Source organism: Paroedura picta, chromosome 7, assembly GCF_049243985.1.
Source record: "Paroedura picta isolate Pp20150507F chromosome 7, Ppicta_v3.0, whole genome shotgun sequence".
NCBI classification, from domain to species: Eukaryota; Metazoa; Chordata; class Lepidosauria; order Squamata; family Gekkonidae; genus Paroedura; species Paroedura picta.
Window position 1 is genome coordinate 58,649,448 of NC_135375.1, and position 21,657 is coordinate 58,671,104.

General features: G+C 40.8%; 1 protein-coding gene across 1 annotated transcript in view; it reads left to right on the top strand.

Moving 5' to 3' along the window:
- Window positions 1-21,657, top strand: part of ADAMTS19 (ADAM metallopeptidase with thrombospondin type 1 motif 19) — a 138,379-nt gene that overhangs the window by 18,056 nt on the left and 98,666 nt on the right. Inside the window, exons 3-7 of the mRNA XM_077344470.1 lie at window positions 1,474-1,639; window positions 4,480-4,652; window positions 8,360-8,443; window positions 12,126-12,283; window positions 18,411-18,454. Coding sequence (XP_077200585.1) covers window positions 1,474-1,639; window positions 4,480-4,652; window positions 8,360-8,443; window positions 12,126-12,283; window positions 18,411-18,454 — 625 coding nt within the window. The remainder of the gene's footprint in view (window positions 1-1,473; window positions 1,640-4,479; window positions 4,653-8,359; window positions 8,444-12,125; window positions 12,284-18,410; window positions 18,455-21,657) is intronic.

Sequence of the window (21,657 nt, forward strand, 5' to 3'; positions counted from 1 at the left end):
AGCAGAATCTTCCCCCAGAGAAAGGGTACAGCTAGCTAATACTTCACTGTTCCTGGAAGAAACTGTGTTCTGTTTCATTAATATGCACTGTGTTATAATAAGTTATTTCCGTGAGATGGCTTAAGCTGATTTATGTAATACTGTTTGGTGACTTTCATCATGCCTTCTTAATGGATTGTACCAAGTCTCCCATGAGCAAACTTGTTACTGTCCAGAGAACTACCAGAATTGGAAAGAACAGTGCCTAGATTTGATCCCTTCAGGGTTGGATCCAAAGGTCTTCTCCCAGCACTTAGTCTTGCAGAATGACATTAGCTGGGGGGGGGGGGGGGGCTAGCAATTTATGCTTATCCTTCCTCCCATCATGGATCTGCATTTCACTATCAGGCCATTTGTGAGGGTTATATAACACTCAGAAGCAGAACTTGGTGGCCTTTATTGCAAGAGTTTAGACAAGAAAGTCCTGTTCTGTGTGATCTGCTCTACTTAAAGTTCTTTTGCTCTTAAGTATCCAACTTCAAGTCCTAAAGAGACTGATCAGGGCTTACACTTATAAAAATGTACTCTACAAATGTACATTTTCATTTAAGAAATGACACAAAGGGAATGATCTTGCACTTTCATAGGTTAATAAAGTTAGTGTTTTGTCTGCCTTTAAAGAATACCCCCAGAGTCCTTGAAAGGTATATGTGAATATTTACAACTGAAGACTGTGTCAAAAGTTCTTGTTTCCTACATACAAATACTTTTAGTACTCAGAGGTTATCTGAAGTGTACTGTCACTAAGGTATGACAATATTTTTCTGTCACAAGCACATTTGAATAGCCATTGCACATTTGGACTTCTTCACTGACAGCTGAAAAAGTACATCTGTTGTATTTCAGATGGTATGATATACATCTGTGTTTCCCCACACTATCTCCATGCAGGATAAAGAGCAACATTTGAAGTGCCCGAAGCTCTTTTCTATATAAACTATTTTAGTAAAGATTCCCCCTTATTTTAAGAAAGTCATGATAACTTGTAAAACTAATGTATAGGTTGGGACATATATATTTCTGTGACATCCAGAGTATCCTCAAGCAGATATTTCAGTGTGCGTCTGCTACTGGCATGCAGCCACCCACCCACCCACACAGTTTAAGTCAAAGTCAATGAAGTTTGTTTTACTCTTTTGAAATAACTGGGCTGATAAAACAGAATGGGCATCTTTCCTGAAACAGATAGGAATTGTTGTCTTACATTTTACATCTGTGCTGCTCTGCCTGCCTGCACAACATCATGGTCTGCAGTCCTGTATTGATAAAGTAGCAGGAAGGACTCTTTGTGAGCATTTACTGTTGCTCTGTTGAAACAAGTATTCAGAACACAGATTTTATTATTTAAAAAGTACTTTAAAGTTATTTGTATGTTGCATGATAGATAATCTTTAAATAACATAGCATATATGTTAATTTTGTTTTCTTCTGCAGATGGGCTTTCTGCAGATAAATGAGGACTTCATATTTATTGAACCACTCAATCATACTGTAGCTGTGACGGGTCATGCACATCGTGTATACAGACGTAAAAGGTCCATACACGAAAGAGTAATTGAAAAGCCAACTTCTCACAGTCAGCACTGTGCTGTTCTTACTGGTAATGTAATATCTACCAACATTTTTAAAATCAGTATAAGAATAAAGTTACATTCCCCCCCCTTTTTTTTTTGTTCCCTGAGTTCTCTTACTTAAAAGGCCAGCACCAAATCCTATGTAAATTAACTTTATTGGTTTCATTGTCTATAGAAAAAACTGTTCTCTTAAACACACTTTTAAAAAATGTCAGTGAAATAAATGGAACTTATTTCTTGGTACCAGGCTCTGATAACTTCAGTCCCTGTTTTAAAATAATAGCCAAATACTGCTTTTCTTGGAAATAAATTTAATTGGATAGAAAACCTTTCAGGTAAATGTGTTTAAAATTGAATTCCTACTAGGTCCCCAAAATTAGGTTCCCTAATGCTGTGGGGACCATGATCAGGTATGGCCTATGTATAACTAGCTGGATTCTGCAGGAATTTCTGAAGCCTAATGAGAACCCTAAAACACCTACAAGGGAATAAGCATCACTGAAAACAGCAAAGCCTATTTCTGAGTAATCATAGGATGGTGCTATAGAGTTTCCTTTTCTTTCCTTGAATTTTCATAAGTGGCAGCTATGGCCTGTCTATGAAACCTCAGTGTAAACAATTACTTTTTATACCCATTTATTTTTTTAACAAAAGCAAATGGTATTTGTCCATTTTTCAGTGTCTTTAAGTCACAATAATATGTAACATATTTGAGGTTTCATTACTGTTTTTAAGCCTCCCACATACAGAATCGTTCTTATTTTCTCTCTTATCTGTGTGGTCTGTGTTGTACTTATTTCGTATGCGATGCACTTAAAGAGGCTCTTAAGTTTTCAAGGATTCATACTGAGAGACCATAGGGAAGCAAAGCAATTTTAAAAAGAGAGTGTTGCTGGAACTAGTAATCTCTTGAAATGGAAGAAGCCTATTAAATGTGACAGATGTATACATAGTAGTCTTTTTGTTGTAAATTAAAAATCACAAAAACTACAAAGTAATCCAGATGTACCAACATTAAATGACCTTCAGAACTCATAGAGTGAAAGTATTTTTTCTAACATTTTATCATACTTTAAGAAAGGTAAACCTATATTTTTGACAACAAATTTAATTGTTGTTTTAAAGTTTGCAAGAGTAATGGCATTGAACAATGGAAAATATTCCTTCTTCTCACACACACACACACACACACACACACACACACACACACAAAAGAGCCTCTGGTGGCACAGAGTGGTAAGGCAGCAGACATGCAGTGTAAAGCTCTGCCCATGAGGCTGGGAGTTCAATCCCAGCAGTTGGCTCAAGGTTGACTCAGCCTTCCATCCTTCCGAGGTCGGTAAAATGAGTACCCAGCTTGCTGAGGGACTGGGGAATGACTGGGGAAGGCACTGGCACAACCTGGGCACTGCATTTGTTTTGATACAGTCCAAATCCCATTTGCCTTTTTAGCCATGGAATCACTCTGCTGACTCATGATCAGTGTATGGTCTACTAAGACCCCTAGATGCTTTTCACAGAAACTACTGCCAAGACAAATCTACTTTCATGTATTAAGGTATCTAATGATATGTATAGCATGACAACCATGCCCACTTCCCTCCTTCAGAAGCAGAATTTTCCCTCCACTTTTCTTTCCCTTTCTGACTGAGTAGCCCTTTTTATCTAGCTTCTTCTTCTTTGAAGAGGCTGTTCCACCATGTTGCAGTATGATATTATGCTGCTGGCTCAGCCCAGGAACCTGAGGGAAGGGACAAGATTTCCCCTTTAATTTAAACTTCTGAAATGGCATGCAAATTTTTTTTTTAATCCAAATATAACAAAATATTTTATTCAATGTAGAGGAGAAAAGGTCAAGCAAAATCATGGGTACAGTGCCTGCAAGTAAATCAATAATGAATTCTGAAGTAAATTGGTATAGGCACAGATAACAGTTCATATATTTCAAATAACTGAGAGTTCTTTAAACTTTTCATACAAGTCTTAGAATCTTTAAAAATAGAGGCATTTGTTTCAGTGTTTACTAAACTCTCTAGTATACTTTCTTGATCTTACCTGGCTCTTTTGACTTCTAGAAGGCAGGGATACACTATCCAGTTTCCCAAATACTTCACTAAACACACCAGCACACTTTCTTGAGTTTTACTGACTCTTCAGATTTCAGAAGGCAGTTTCTAAACAGACCAGACCAGAGATCACTCACCTCTTTGTTGATTGAGAATTTCTTCTCTCACTAGAAAATCTGTCCCATTTCCTGGCCCAATCTACAGGGGTCACCAATCTACTGACTCCTCCTGCTAATCTTCCCAGTTCTTGATCCCTGTTAAACTGTTCCAAGTCAAGACTAAACCTGTCAACACCCAACTCTTCTCAGTCAGGGCTAGACTTAAAGTGAGTTCTCTTCAGTACTCAGTTCAGAAGTCTTTCTGCTTAACTGATGCTAACCAATCAAATTTCATTGAGCAGCCTATCACTCAAGCTCTCTGGCTCTGTGAGGCATTAACTCTTCACACTGCATATTTATACAGCACTTCTGAGCTTTTACAGAGCAGTCTGTCACATATAACATTGAAAAAGGAGAGTCTACCAGAAAGCACACTTGCAAACTCTAAGGTAAATAGACAAATAGCCACTAAAATGTAAAGCAATGCTGATGATGGCTTTTCTTTAAATGAAATATTGACTAGAATGAGATGATATTTCAGTTATGCAAACAGATTGTATCAGATTGCATTAGATGTATTTATTCTGCATAGTTTTTAAAAATATTTCAACTGTATGCAATGAAAATGTTGAAAAATAATGTGACCAGTATCCATCTGATAAAAATGAGTATATGTAATTTTGTGTTGCTTTTCTGTTGCAGAGAAAAGAAAATCTAAGGGTCAAAAAGGAACAGAAGGTGGACGAGGAAAAAGATATTCCTATAAATTACCTCAGGAATTTAATGTGGAAACTGTAGTGATTGCAGATCCAGCTATGGTTTCTTATCATGGAGCAGATGCTGCCAGAAGGTTTATTCTAACGATTCTAAATATGGTAGGGAACTTTGGAACTTTTCAAAAAGAAAATATATAATAAATTGTTTTATTCTGAAAATGAGTGGTTTATAGAATCAGGCCAGATTATGACCAAATTCTGTGAGCCATCAGAAAATAGATCATCCAAAGACTGGAGTATGTTGATGGCACAGATATCCAACATCAGCTCTATTACCGGTTCAGAACTAGCCTTTTTTGCCCAGAGCAGTCACTTTCAACTAGATTACTAGCTGTGAGCCAAAAGATTTAACAGTTCCTATAGCCACACTGGCCTTCTTACATTAATGTACAAGTGGGAGATTCATGAGAGGGGGAATCATTCTTACCTCCTCCCCTGCTCTGCCTATCTGTCCATCCACTAGTCACCCCATCCCTCTTCCTGCTGATCTACAGAGGCAGTAGGAGTGAGGCAGTAGGAATGAGGAATGACAGTGGTTCCTGCTTCCCCCTTCCCTTCCCTTCCCTTCCCTTCCCTTCCCTTCCCTTCCCTTCCCTTCCCTTCCCTTCCCTTCCCTTCCCTTCCCTTCCCTTCCCTTCCCTTCCCTTCCCTTCCCTTCCCTTCCCTTCCCTTCCCTTCCCTTCCCTTCCTACCTGCAGTGCTGCCACACCTTCCTATCTAGCTCATGCAGCAGTGATGGCTCTCCATTGTCCTTCATCTGCTTGGGGGACTTCCTCCTCTGTTTTGGACGATTTCACTTTTCTTTCATTTTTTAGAATTTTTCTGAGGGTGAGGCAGTGGTGACTGGCATCACCTTGGCAGCAGTGGCTTCTACACCTCTGCCCTGCTTGCTGAGAAGAGGCAGTAAGGCTGCCATTAGTGGTGAACTCTCCAGCAACTCCGGTCAGCTAGCTCCTCTCCTCCCCCTCTTCCTATGTACAGTTAGTTTTTGTTGTCTGTGCTTAAATCACCATTTCTTTGGGGATTTTTCTGCAAGTAGGGGTGGGCTCCTAGATCTCATAGAATCATAAAGTTGGAAGGGACCTCATGGGTCATCTAGTCCAACCATCCTGCACTATGCAGGACTCACATCCCTATCGCTCATCTACTGTAACCTGCCACCTCCTTGAACCTTCACAGAATCAGCCTCTCAGTCAGATGGCTATCTAGCCTCTACTTAAAAATTTCCGAAGATGGAGAACCTACCATCTCCCAAGGAAGCCTGTTCCACTGAGAAACCATTCTAACTATCAGGAACTTCTTCCGGATGTTTGGATGGAATTTCTTTTGAATTAATTTCATCCCATTGGTTCTGATCCATCCCTCTGGGGCAAGAGAGAACAACTCTGATCCATCCTCTATATGGCAGCATTTAAATACTTGAATATGGTTATCAGATCCCTTCTCAGTTGTCTCTTCTCTAGACTAAACAAACCAAGCTGCCCCAACCTTTTCTCTTTCTTGATCTCCAAACCCCTCACCATCATTGTTGCCTTCCGCTGGACACTATCCAGTTTGTCTACATCCCTCTTCAACTGTGTGGTGCCCAAAAGTGAACATAGAACTCCAAGTGAGGCTGGACACTATCGAGTTTGTCTACATCCCTCTTCAACTATGTGGTGCCCAAAAGTGAACATAGAACTCCAAGTGAGGCCGAACCAGAGCAGAGCAAAGCAGTACCATCGCCTCCCGTGATCTGGACACGGTAGTCCATTTGATACAGCCCAAAATCCCATTTGCCTTTTTAGCCACCGAGTCACATTGATGACTCATGTTCAATGCATGGTCTACTAAGACTCCTAGATCCTTTTCACACATACTACTGCCAAGACAAGTGTCTCCCATTCTATATTGGTATATTTGGTTTTTCTACCTAAATGCAGAACTTTACATGTGTAGCTATTGAATTTCATTTTATTCAGTTTAACCCACTTATCATAGAATAATACAGTTGGAAGGGACCTCATGGGTCATCTAGTCCAACCCCCTGCACTATGCAGGACACTCACATCACTATCGCTCATCTACTGTAACCTGCCACCCCTTTGCCTTCGCAGAATCAGCCTCTCCCTCAGATGGCTATCTAGCCTCTCTTTAAAAATTTCCAAGATCATCCTGTATTCTGATTTTGTCTTCTGTTGTGTTTGCTAGCCCTGTCCACCAGTTATCGATCTACCTGACAGAATTAGGATCCATACTGCATTTTGACATCTTGTCAACAAGAATATCATGTGGAACTTTATCAAAAAGGTTTACTGAAATCCAGATAAACTATGTCCACAGCATTTCTCTGATCCAGCAAGGTAGACACTTTCTTTAAAAAAAGATATAAGGGAGTGTAGAGACATTGCAGTCCATCCTTTGTGTGCCCCATAGTTTTGGTTTTTGAACTTTCTTGTGAGTAGTTCCCTGCTTATGTGCTGTTCCCTGTAGATTTGCAAGCTTCCCATCTTCAGTTCTTGCTGTTACACCAGATTATTAATTTATGTTTTGCTCCCTCTTTGGATTTAATTTAAAGCCCAGGTGTGCAAGGGTTCAGCATTACATAAAAGATCAGATCACTTGAATATCCAGAAGAAGATACTGTATATGTACAATGATATAAAGATTTCTGTGCATATATATGAGCTTCTAATTTAATACAAGAAAAGTTAGTTGTGTGAGCAAACAGATGGACATATAGATGGCTCTCTATTGAAAGTAAATGGGAATGTATATGGGCTAGAATTCAAAGTACCATAGAATTATTTCCATTGCCAAGGGAAATCGGCCCACGAGTAGTGGCTTCTAGTATTTCGTTACAAACTATGTTTGAAAGTGAGGAGAGTTCAAAAATGATTGGTGAAGTTGCAAGGAAGTATCCATATTAAGAGAAAATAAAAGCTTCCACTAAATATGTTCAACCCATTGGAAATGCCCAAACTAACCTTTTGGGTCCCTGTCACTGAAACATACATCTATATATAATAGAGTACAGAATGGGAACCACTATTTTTTTAAGTGTCTTGGGGGCATCTAGACACAGGTAGTGACTTGGTGAATACAGCCAGTCATAAATACCCTCTTCTACAAATTGCCTCTTCTCACTGGTAGTCTTCAAGCAGTGGCTGGACAGAGACTTTTCTTGAATGTTTTAGGCTGATCCTGCATGGAGCAGGGGGTTGGACTAGATGGCCCTTCCAACTCTATGGTTCTATGATTCTAAAATTATAGTGTTTCAGAGCACGGCTACAGTTTTTGGGTAGGGAAACCTTTCCCCAAACAAACTATCCTCATCATCACTCAAACTGTAACTTGCCCTGTAGGAGAAAACATACAGTTGTTACTGTGTTTCCTGAGAAGAAGTAAATAGCAGCTTTGGTTCACTGGAACTTATCATGTTCAGTTCCTGTCCAGAGCAGAGCCATGTAAGTGCAAGCATGAAGGAAAATGGGGAGAAGCGGATGGGAATGAGTTCTGGGGGGTGTCCGGAGCAAAGGTGCTTTTTCCCAAAAGAGAAAAGGGATAGAAGCTGCTGTGACAGAATAAGGAAGTTGTTACAGCAGTACTGGAGGAGGAGCAGAGAGCTTCTTTTAACTGACTGCAGATCAATGGATCACTCTCAACAGATCTTTTGTCCACCTCATCATCATTATTATCATCATGGTGTATCAGGGATACAGAAAATGCAAAGACTACACAATTAGAAGAAAGCCTTCTCTTCATATATGTTTAGTAACTATATATTTTAGTAATAACTTTATTAAGTGCTAACTTTTTGTTTTTAGGTATTTAATCTTTTCCAACACAAGAGCCTTGGAGTTCAAGTGAACCTTCGTGTGACTAAACTTGTCCTGCTTCATGAAACTCCAGTAAGGAAGTATTGCATTACCATTGTCTGTGTGAGGTCATCTTATCTTAGAAGAAACAAAGCAGGCTATATGGAGACATTTCTGTGATGTTCCTTTTTGCTTTGACCTCAGGAATAGGGTACTTACTTAGTGTCCTTGCTCTTAAGTTCACATAGCACAGTGTGTGAACAGTGTTCAAAACCACATCCATTCATTACAAGTGTGGGTGCAACTGGTATCAGGATAAGGAAGCTCATGCAACAATTCTAATTATCCAGTTCTAACTAAGAAAACTAATTGAGAGGGACTCCACCTAGGGATGCCAGCTTCTGGATGGGAACTAGGGACTAACCAAAATTACATCTTATCTTCACACTACAGAGATGAGAAACTAGATGCTTTGGAGCTGGACTCTGTGGCACTGTACTGCCCTGAGGTTCCCACCCTCACACAAGCCTCAAGGAATTTCTTAACCTGGAGCTGGCAACCCTACCCCCCACCATCCCCTGCTGATGGCTAGGGTTGACCAGGCAACTCTTATTCCACCCACAAGACACACAAAGATGGGGGTGGTAGGAAACAGATTGTTCCATTATAATTTATACAGTAAATACACCACAGTGACAGAAGACTTATGTTTGTATGTTCCACTTAATCAACCCCCCTTTTTTCCATATGAAGCATGATAAACATTTCCTGGTTTATGAAGCCACATGTAATGATCAGGTGATCACAAGGGGAAACAGCACACTCTCATCCATCGTTTCTATCCGCACATTTGGTGAATGCCTGCAGCTATCTGTACCACACTTGAGAAAGAGAGCTCTGCTTTACTGCTATTTCCTTATTTCAGACAGACCTGTCTTCACTTTGAATTACATTTATTTGGCCCAGTAATGTAGCTAAACCTTGCTTTGCTACATATTTGTTCATAGGAAAAAAAACACAGTATGAAATAAAGAAATGGCTCTAAAGCGCACTGTGAATGTGCTATGTGTTCTACAAAAACATTTGGATGTTATAGAAGTTTTTGAATAGATGGCTTTAAAGCAGTGACTTTAAAAGCAGACTGGACAAATCCATGTAGTAAAGGGCTATTAGTGTCATTTAGCCATGCTGACTAAAGGGTACCTCCAAGTTCGGAGGCAGAAAACAGCCAGCTAGGTATGGTGAAGAGTGGCAGCTACTAATCTGGCGAGCTGGGTTTAATTCCCTGCTCCTCTACTTACAGCCAGCTGGGTGACCTTGGGTTAGTCACAATCTGATAGTGCTGTTCTCACAGAGCAATAATTTCAGGGCTCTCTAAGTGCCACCTACTTTGTTGTGGAGAGAGGATGGGAAGGCAATCGTAAGCTGCTTTGAGACTCCTTTGAGACTACTGACAAGCAGGGTATAAAAAAACAGCTCTTCTTCTAAATGTAGAGATGCCAGCCTCCAAGTGGGTCCTGGAGTCTCCTGGAATTACAGCTCATTTACAGACTGCAGTTCCCCTGGAGAAATTGGAGGGTGGACTTAATGGCATTGTACTACAGCGGTCCGCAACCTTTTGGCTGCCGCGGACCGCTGCTCTGGAGTGGGGGGAGAGGGCGGCCTGGGGGCCCACGCACGCGCGGCAGCCCCGGCGCAAATGCGCATGCGCGGACTGCTGTGCACGTGCGTTTGCGCCTGGCAGGGGCGCAAACGCACGTGCGCGGCAGTCTGTGCATGTGCATTTGCACTGCCGCCATGCCGGCGGCCGCGGCTTCCCCTCCCGGCCCCTCCGGGCCTCCAGCAAATCGGCCGCCAAAGCGGCCGATTAGCTTGCGGCTCGGCAAGCTTCTCTTCCCCCCCCCCCGAAACAAGAAGCTTGCCGGGCCGCGAGCTAATCGGCCGCTTTGGCGGCCGATTTGCTCGCGGCCTGGCGAGCTTTTCGCTTTGGGGGGGAGGGAAGAAGGAGCCGCGGCCCGGCAGCGGGCCACTGCCTGTGGGTTGGGGACCACTGTTGTACTCCATTGAGGTTCCTGTCCTTCTCAGGCTCTACCCCAAGATCTCCAAGAGTTTCCCAAACTGGAACTGGCTGTCTTGGTGGTGGCCAGGGAGAACCTGGCAACACTATCTAAATACCAGTGCAAAGTGGCTTTGGCCTCTATTGCTGGCCCTTCAGAGATACTGGTTGGCCACTGTGTGAGACAGGATGTTGAAGTGGATGGATGTCTGATCCAGATTCAGGACACCTTTATTGATATAACAGATAAGAGATCAAGAAAGACATGACTAAATATTAAAACAACCTGAGTTATTCCATACATAACAAAAAATTATCCTGCCTGTTTTAATAAACAACAACTGTTTATTAACATATTCCCAAGTACATCTGCAACTTTAACAAGCTTTGTGAGATCCCTTTCACATAGCATAGACTTTATAATAAGGACTTTAGATCTATATCATAAATTTGAATCTGACAAATAATCCTGAATTACAGTTCATTGGCTTAAAAAGATTGGACAATCTACTACAATATGGATTAGTGTGTCCAGAACTTTATAATCATGCAAATAGTACACAACCATGGAAACTGTACATGTATGTCTGACCCAGTAGGAATCTTCTTATGTTCCTAATGTTTGGCTGCAAATTCGTTGCCTCAGCATTTGTTGTGTTGGATCCAGTGACCTATTAGTGGAAGAAGATACTGGCAGATGTGATTTCTTGTCATGTCCCCCTCTTGAGTATTTCTTTTAGATCTTCAGAAAGTTGATTCACATAGTTGTGCAACCCATGTGGTTGATCAGGAGAGCTGTAGTGAGGAGTGCGAAAATTATGCAGTTGCTTCCTTTCCCTCTTCAATTAATGGAACTCTGGGTAGAATAGGGAGGTGTGGGTAATTTCACTATTTCCTCCTCATTGAAGCCTTCTCCTGAAAATCGACTAGGGATGATGGTGCAGGAAACAGCAAAAATCCATGGTTTTTCAGATACTGATTGATGGACCCAACCCAGTGTACTGCTAAAGTTTTATAATATTACTATCTGCCCACCTTTTATCATTTATAATGAATATTGCATGGAAATTCCCATTCCTTACTAAAGTTCCTTGGGTGTGCTCTGTTATATACACAACATTTTGTGTGACTGGCTTTCTTCAATGAGTTCATTGTTAGGGGCACCTTGGAATGCACCATGGAGATTAGTCAGGCAATGTTAACAAGATAATGACCTTGCTTGTTAAAACAAACATAATGATTGGATAGATGTACAACACACCTCAAGCAGAATATTATTTTAATGATAATTTAGCATGTGTAAATCTCTAAAAATATTTGAAAGGTTTTTTCTTTGCTTAGAGCATTTGTACATGTATCTTTTACATAACAAAATATGTATTTTGGTTTAACCATCCTATAAACAATTTGATTCTGTTTACCAAATCACCTGAAGAAAATCAAAATATTTGGATAATTCGAACTTTGGATAAATGCAATCTTTGTCTGTGTAATTTTCAGAATAGGGAGCACTATAGTGTGCATGCAGAGATTTTAATGCTGAAGATGCCATATAAAAGGAACAAATAAATACTGAGATTACAGTGTAACAAATACTTGAATGTTTATATGAAAACAACGTTTTTTTCCAATTAATTTACAAATCATGTTTTTGGAAATACTTTTTGTTTTTAAAAACAATGATGCACAGAGGTATAAACTAAATATTACAACTTTCAGGCAGACATGTACATTGGACATCATGGTGAAAAAATGCTGGAAAGCTTTTGCAAATGGCAACATGAAGAATTTGGTAAGAAAAATGACATCCATTTAGAGATGTCCACAAGCTGGGGTGAAGATCTATCACCAGTTGATGCAGCCATATTAATTACCAGGTGAGCTTCAATTTTTGTCCCCTTTCATGGAAATGGAAATAAATTTCTGCAGGTACTATGTGCATTTAGATCATGGATATTCCTCTTCACTAAACTACTAGGGTTGGCTGCTGCCCTTTATTGCTGGCATTACATTGAACTGGAGCAACATGTTGTCTTCTCAAGGTTTACATAATGAATTAGGCAGAGATTCAGTACATAATGATGATAGTGGATCATAGAGATAATGGAATGTAGGAATGCTGGAACTTACAAATGTAGAAGACCCAAGGCATTTATGCATCTATTTGGAATTCATACCAAAATTCTTTCTGACTCAACTTCTCTTGGTCTTCTTTACCTGTAAGACTTCACAAAGTTATTTCCTCTTCACATACCTAGAACTCTGCCTCATGAAAGCTCACACCGAAATATGTTTCTAGTGTCTAAGGTATTGTTGGATTTTTGTTTTACTGATACATCAACCCAGACAGAACTACAGTTATAGGAAGCAACTTTAGATACTGAAATAACATATTCTTAATATACCACCTTTGTCAGATATTCTCTACCAGTTGCAATATTTGAAGAGGGTTCCTGATCCTCTATGGAAAGAACATACATAGCAAAAAAGTCTTGAAATGTAAAACTATGAGCAAGTGCCTTAATTTCATTACAACCCATACCATACCAAAATAATATAGTTACTGTCTTGTTAAAAATAAAGGACATTTCAGAATTCATGACAACAACCTGCTAAACTCTTGATCTGGACATAGGATTGAGGGGGACTGATTATAGCAGTCTGATTCTGTTGTGTATACACATGAACCTCAATTAAATTAAATTTTCTATCTGCAATGTCCATGTTCGACTCTGCAGTGACACCACCTTTTCTCCAGGATATCTGGGAGTGGATTTCATATTCATATTCATATACCGCTGTTCCCCAGTGGGCTCACGGCAGTATACAATAATACAATTATCCATTAAATTATCCCCTAAATCAGAGTAATGCACTCTAAAAGCCCAGTATTATATGTGTAGATGCCAGTGTTTTCCTGGATTATCTCCCCCACCCCCCCCTTCTCCATGCCTCCAACACTGATGTAGTGTGGCAATCTGTCACTGATTAGTCTGGGCATCAACTCTATGAATGTTGAAAAAATACCTTCTGGTCACCATTTCCTTTGTATGTTTTCTTGTCTTCACATTTAAGATCCTTTTTCAAGTGTTCCCCCTCCCTTTTTCATTTCTGAGGTTCAGTGCTGAAAATGTTCATGGGCCACAATGAGACTATGTAACAGCAACTGGCTTTTCCCCTTTTGCATTCGCAGTCCTTTCTCCTATCTTAATCTGATTCTCGTAATGGTTCAGAAAGATTCTCAATGAATGTTGTAGGTCATTCCCCCTCTGCTTTCCCTCCACTTCTTGTCCATCTTTTAAATGTAATTGCAAACCTCAGCATTCCTGACTGTTCCAGTCAGAATTTATGAAGCCTTTTTTTTCTTAAAATAAATTTGACTTAGCCATGCAATAATACTATCCTTGTACTGTTGAAAACCTAACTTGGTAGATGGTATGGTGGTTATGATGGCTAGTTAGCAATTGCATCCCCACGATTCATAGTTGTACTGCCACCCAGGGTTGGCTTTTTTCAGGACATATAATTATGCTCTTTAATTTTGATATGGTTTTTCATTGAAGGCAACAAGTACTGCAAATTCTGCAAACTGCAGATTACTCTATTTATTTGAGCACCATTGGAGATGCCCTCTGGTGGTCTGCTACCTGAGCCTCAAAGAAAAGTTTTGAAGATATGTCAAAAATTAATAAAACTCATGGCTTAAATGTGAAGTCTCTGTTATTTTATTTATTATATAAAAATATCAAAACCAAAACTTGTACACTCATTTTCAATGCTCACAACACTATCATCAGTGGAATACTTTAAAATATAAAATGAAATGTATCAATATAACTCAAATGTAGTTATGATAAACCCATTAATTATTATATATCCCCAAATTAATTACATACCTTAAAGAACACAATATAATAGTACCCCCCTTCCAATAGGTATTTTCTTTTATCAGTCCACACTAAAAATGTAAATACAACCATAAATATAATAAATCCATATTTAACCTTCACAATATGAATAATACTGTCTTTAGTCCCAGTCATAATTACCTTCTAATATCAATATGGCATATCTTTAAACGGCTCCTGTGGAGCGGATTAAATAAAAGGGTAAGGGCTGTCGGGGAGGAGTTAGGGCGGGCCCTGTCCAGGATAAAAACTCCGAGTGTCACTTGGGGGCCAAGCGGCCAATGGCCGCTTGGCCCGGCCTTGCCACTCAGTCTGAGAAGACCTCCGAGCTGGGTAGTCCTCTTGCAGACCTATCCTCCCCGGTGGGAAAGGAGCAGGGATGCCGTGGTATCCCTGTTCCTTTCCACCCCCCCTACTAGCCTCCAAAAAAACGCCGTCACGAGCCAGCCCCGCCCTTCGCCGCACGTTGCCGCGGCCCAGCGGAGCTCACCTGTCACCCTGATCTTCGCCGCACATTGACACTGCTGCCCGCAGCTTGGCCATCGCCGCCACCCTTTGCCGCACATTCCTGATGCCGGCCAGAGCTCGCCTGTTGCCGCCGCCCTTCGCAGCTGCCGCCCGGACCTACTCGCCAGTATGTGCGCCGCCAACTCCGCGGCTCGCCCATTCCTGGCTGCATCCCCGGCTCACCGCGGACCTTCTGCAGGCAACGAGAACAGCCTCGCCACCTCCCTGCCGTGCCGAGGCTGCTCCGAGCCCCGCCAATAGGCCCCGCATCCTTCCCGGGTGAGTGGGTCCTCGCTGCCCTTCTCCCCGCCCTGGAAACAGCCTGGCCACCTCTCTGACACGGCCAGCCTGTTCCCGGTGCCTCCAGAGCACCTCTGCTCACCCCTGACTTCCCGTGCCGCCCCAGCCCCTGGGAAGCCTTCGCCCTGTGAAGGCTTCCACGGGGACCACGGGCCTAGCGCCCATTTTATGCCTCCATAAAATGGGCTTTTTTCCTAGTGATATATATAATCTGGGACCTTGTTTTGGTTCTGATTTGTTTTTTATAATAAAACAGAGACTTGATATTTAAACCTTGAGCTTTATTAATTTTGTCATATCTTTGGACCATTTTTTCGCTTCTGATTTTGTGGATCCAATTAGAATTATTCTTGTGAACCCCAAACAAGGCAGTCATGAAGGGTTACTGGAACCTGTTCATCCTCTTTTCCAACCTCTTTTGGTGATTGGGCCATGGCTGGTTAGGACCCCTCCTAGGATGAGGCCTGGGGCAGCCAATCTTTTTGCCTATTAGCTGTGACTACCTCTATGGTGAACTTCTAGCACCACTGCTGATAACAAGATGAAATCTGTCCTTGGATAAATATAATTCTCTCAGGTTTGATATAATCCTTATGTTCTTTAAGTTTTTAAAACATATATATTGGACAAAAACACACATTCAGGAAAACAGCCCTCAGAAACTCAGAGCAAAGGTAAGGTCTTATAAATCTAGTGCTAAGTTTGGCACTTTCGCTTTCCCTACTGTTTGAGGACAGCAGCAACCAACAGAGCAATGTTCTCTTTCAAGTAGAACTATGAGGGGGAGGGAAAACTCTCAGCTCCTTTCAAGTAGAACTGCTTCAGGATGCAGTCTCTGTGAACAAATTTAGTCAGTGGAAAAATGACTGAACTTATTGTGAGGTATGACAGTTTGTGTGCCTCCCCAGAAGTTGAAAATGGGAGAGATTACATAAAATGTTACCCAAATAAATACTTCTGTTTACCTAGAGAATACTTCACCTTGTTATCATCCCAGACTGTGAGAAACAGAAGGGAGGAAAAGTTGGGATGAAAGTTGATTGGGGGTTGGGGTTCAGAAAGTTTGGTAAAATTGTGGAGGGAGAGGTGGGGGAAAGTTTGAAGGGATACTAGAAGGTGAAAACAGCATATGTTACTGCATAGATGCCTTTCTATGAAAGTTTTGAGAAATTTCTTGGAGTTACACATTTATGTATGGCATTGTAAGAAGTTGAAATTAAGTGCACATTTCAGTGTACTTCTAGGTATAACAACATTTCCAGGATACTGATTATAACCAAGTACTGATTATAGTACAAATGAATTACCAAGATTTGAAAAAGGTTGTTTCAGTAATGGTGCAATATGTACTTAAGATTCAGATGCTACATCATGATCTTCATACAACTGCCTGGTTTAAACTGTAGAAACAAATAATGAATTATTTATGTGTGTTTAGAGTATCATAAATTTTTACTGGGAAGCCTGCTCTCAAAGGAATACAGTCCTCATTCTTGGAAATTAGGGAACACATTACATTTGTTTCAGCGTGAAACAGGATGTAAGTGCACGCTGCAGTTGCCAAAATCTAATAGTTCTGTTCCCCCAAACTCCCACAATTAAACTTCTGGAACTATATTTCACTGAAGACAGAAACAGCCAAAAACAATGCATCCCAGCCTGCATATAATAGTATCTTAGTACATTTTGAACCCTTCCTCCAACTTAAGTGATTCTTTGAGAGCCAATTAAATTAGAGGAAAATGCTCTATAGGCTTCAGACTTTTCTGTGCAGGGTGATAAGATACATGCCCCTTTTAATTAATTATGTTGTACAAATAAGCCCTCTCCTATACTGACAAAATACCTCCTTCCGACAGACGAATCACATAATAGCACCCCATAAAACCCCATTAAAACCCCGAAACTATAATAATCACAAACACAGAGCGGTTTCTCAGTGGAACAGGCTTTCTTGGGAGGTGGTGGGTTCTCCATCTTTGGAGATTTTTAAGCAGAGACTGGATAGCCATCTGACAGAGAGGCTGATTCTGTGAAGGTTCAAGGGGGTGGCAGGTTAGAGTGGATGAGCGATAGGGTTGTGAGTGTCCTGCATAGTGCAGGGGGTTGGACTAGATGTCTCAGGAGGACCCTCCCAACTCTGTGATTCTATTATTCTACAAGTTGATAGAAAGAAAAATCCTCCAGCTTCCCCACAACTGTCCCTGAAGGGGTTTGTCAGATGGAATACCATAGCCTGAAGGGGCCCATTGATCTTAACTGATCCGACTTCAACTGATTACTTGTTCTCTTGTTCTTATAATACATAATTATAATACAGCAACATGCAGGTGTATTATTAGGCTTTCATAAAATCAGCATACAATGGATCCTAAATACAAAATTGCAAATATATTTGCACCTGCCTTATTTAAGGGGATGGTTTATAACAGTGGTCCGCAACCTTTTGGCGGCTGAGGACCGCTGTGACAGGGGGGGGGCAGAGGGCGTTCTCCAGCGGCTGCCATAGCTGGGGCTCCCCCTTGACGTGGCACTGTGCAGCTGCTGCTGGCAGTGCCCCCACAGCGGGTGGCGGGAAGTCAGGGGCGCCAGCAGGAAAGCAAGTGGAGCAGGGTTTCAGGCGGCGGCGGTGACATCCCTCGGCAAAAGACAACTCCCCCCCCCGGACCTCAGTAAAATTGTCAAGCGTTGACTGGTCCCCAGTGATAAAAAGGTTGGGGACCACTGCCTTAATACACATAATAACATTCAGTGAATCCTACCCTATGAAGCCTTTCTCCACAATAGCATTGCGCCTCAAAGTCATTATATATAATATATTCCATTGTTTTAAAGACTTTAAAAATGTCCTTGTATTTTAAACCTCATTTCGAGGAGAAAATTGAACAATTTTAAATGTTTTCTGTTATACTGGAAATGTAAATATTTTTGCTCCATATTAAAGAAATGATGACAGAGATAATTTTTATTTTCAATATAAGAAAAGAAAGAAATTGAATTTTGCAATGCAGTGGATTTATGTAGTTATAGCAAGGGGTAAATAACCAACAGTTAATTACAGTAAAGAATCTACCTAATGCTTTGTATGGAAATAAAATTGTTATTTGAAAGACTAATAGGAGTAAGTTTGAACTTAAGGGTTATTGCTAATTTTATTCTTGTTCATTATGTTCTTTTAAGGTAGAAGAGTCCTGTCATTTATTAAGATGTTAACATTTGTCAAACAACCATTAGTGTTCTAACAGTAAGATTTTCATAAAGGTTTGTCTTTTCTCCCCTCCAATTTTAGGAAGGATTTCTGTGTACATAAAGATGAACCATGTGATACTGTTGGTAAGTACATACATGAAACAAAAAACATTGATTATAAAGCCTTTGAAATACAGCATTGCAGAATTAAGGTTCCATTTAACAGTGGTTCACAATCATGCATTGGTAGCTGATGAAGGAAGCATTGACTCTCAAAAGCTCATACCCGGATAATCTTGTTGGTCTCTTGCTGGACTGTCTACCAGGCTGCTAACCCGCACGTGATGGCTGGAGCCCTCCTGCAATTACACTTGATATCCAGGTGACAGAGATCACCATAAAAAAATGGCCACTTTAGAAGGTGGACTCTATTCATTATAACTCACTAAAGTCCTTCCCTCCTCAAACCCTACCCTCCTCAGGCGCCACCCCCGAAATCTCCAGGTATTTTCCAACCTAGAACTGGTAACCCGAAGACCAAGACAGCTATCCTCTGAAACCATCAGTGGTAGGCATACCACCAACTTCACAATTTGGTTGCCAATTTGTTTTGCAGCTTAATGCAGACAAGGAGACAACACACGGCAGGATTCCTAAAATCAGATTTTATTCTTCTGCCCCTCTTACAGCCTCTGCTATATTTTCTTCTTCCATTGCACTTTCCTTTTCTGTTTCAGTACAAAGGGCCTTACTCTGCCCAGCGCAGACTATGGTTTATGTAATGGAAATCATTTCAAAATATCAGCAATTAAATAACTTGCAAAACAACTTTTAAAACAATAAGGGTTTTCATTACAATTATGCTTTTTGGAGATGATGTGGATCGGTGGAGAACATCTACTTGTCCATGCAGAAGGTCCCCCGTTCAGCTCTTGGCCTCTCCAGTTACAGGATCAGATAGTAGGTAGTAGATAGTAGTAGATATTAGATAGTAGTAAGACCTCTACCTGAGACCCTGGAGAGTTGCTGCCAGTCCGAGTAGACAGTGCTGACTAGATGGATCTGATTCTGTTTAAGGAATCCTTAAGTGACACCATCATGTGACCCTAAGAATTTTCTCTCCCTCAATCCCCATGAACTGTAAGTGTGATGTGCTGTCTCCTACTGACTCTGCCTGCCATACATTATCCATCTGTGATCTTTTAGTATGCTAGTAGCAGTCTTGGACATTAGGCATTTCTCCTAAGCCTTCATTCCTGCTGCCCATCGGCAAGTGGCTCTGATGAGCTGGTTCCTGCTGACACTACCTGCTAAATATTGCCCATTGTGTTTCTGCAATTTTCTGTCTTTAAAATTTAGTGCAAACGATTAATATAAAAATAGAATGCCTGTAACTATTACCGTGATTTGAATAGTATTATATTAGGAGAATAGCACCTTTCAATCCATCCCAAAATATCCAGAATTTTATTTAGTTTGTTTATGGGTCACCTTTCTCACCAAAGTTCAAGGCAGATTACTGAGGAAGAAAGGGGAAAGAATGTAATCATACCTCATAGGACATCACGTGAATAAAGCAATAAGAATACATGTGATCATTAAGTATAAGATATACAGTGAACAATACGAATGAACAATGCAGTAGAGCTAGGAATATAGAATTGTACAAGGGAAAACAATATTTTTCAATGAAAGGGGAAAGTTATTTTAATTGTAAACTTCTTGGAACAGAGCTCTGAGTAGGTGGCATAGAAATATTCCAAATAAGTAAATATCCAAACAGTTTGGCTTGTGGAGTCATATAAATATTAATGATTTTAAAATGTAACATTGGGGAGCTCAGATAATTAGAGATTGTAAAACAGGAGGACCTAATCATCTACAGAGATTCTGTTGGCTGTCCTGGATGTGAGTCTTACTGTATTCCACGTATACAATAGGAACAGCATACCAATAAATATAGAAATATTGTATTATTTATAATGCTTAACCTCAGGCATAAGATATTTGTCTATATCACTTAAACTTGTTATTAGGAGCTTGACTATTGAAACTATTCAGGCTTGTTTGTGTTAAATTCAAATTGCCTTTTGAAAGTGTTTAATTTCAATCTATTTTTAATGGATATCTTAATCCACCTTGGAATGAAGGTAGATGATAAAAGTAGCTCTATATCTCTGATAACGTCTGATTTGACTGAGTGAATTTTTGCACCTCTGTAAATTTTTTCAGCTTAATTGCATCTACCCATTTATGCTGAAAAGAAGCTATAAAATCAACTAGTCACATTTATCATTACAGTATTTGTATTTTATTGTCAAATAAACAAATACAAATAATCATATTGCCATATATGAACAATTTCAATGTAAGTAAAATATATTAATTTGTTGTTAACTTGCCACTGTGAATTTAAAAAGATGGTGACGCAATATACTTAATGTAGATTTAATATGTATTGCACAAGCTCCATAAACTCAGCTTTTCTAAGGGCAAAAGAAAAGGTTTTTAACAAGTTAGACTGGGATCCCCCTGACCTGACTTTCAATCCTTTTAATCATATGCCAGCCAGCAGAAAGTTCCCAATCACTGCCAGCCCCAATTCAGATCAGGACTGAGACATGAGAAGAAAAGGGTCTTCAGCTTTCCCCTCCTGTTTTTATTGACCTAAAAATGGCTTCAAGGGCTTGATTCGTCCCAACCGGATAGTCACAGTCTGGAAGGCACAACAGCCTGGGAACAGACTGGAGGAACCAAGAACAGTAGTGGAGGTATTCCAATAAGCCTCTTTGGGCACAGATCACCCAAACAAGCTCCAGTAAGGAGAAGCCTCTTTCTTTCCCAGATCAAATGCATCCATCCCCAATGATAGCTTGGGTGGAAAGGACAGAGGGTAGATCCTACAGAAAAATGTAGAGAAGAAGCAAGATTCTCTGACATCACTCCACCTTCCACAGCTGGGTCTCTGTCCGGGCGGGTTGGGTGTGGGGGGAGAAAAGACCAGCAGAGGACAACCCCGGGAGGGAAACCGAACCACAGAAAATAGGGCTGTTGAGAAAGGGGAATCCGAGATGACAGGGGACAAGTACGAAAGAGGCAGGCCAACTGGCAACAGCGGCAAAGGAGATGACAGCTGTGGCTTTAAGAGTCAATGCAGCTGGGAGGGTACGGGTGAGAGACAGTACGAGGAGAGGGAACTGAACCCGCCTGGATTGGGGAGAGAGATAGGGGGGATAGTTAGGCAGATGACGGCAGCAGAAAGTCGGGGCAGAATGACTCAGGGAAAGGAGAAAAGTAAGAAAGAGAGCACTTACCTTAGAGGGTCAGTGGCGGGTGATTATTCTCAG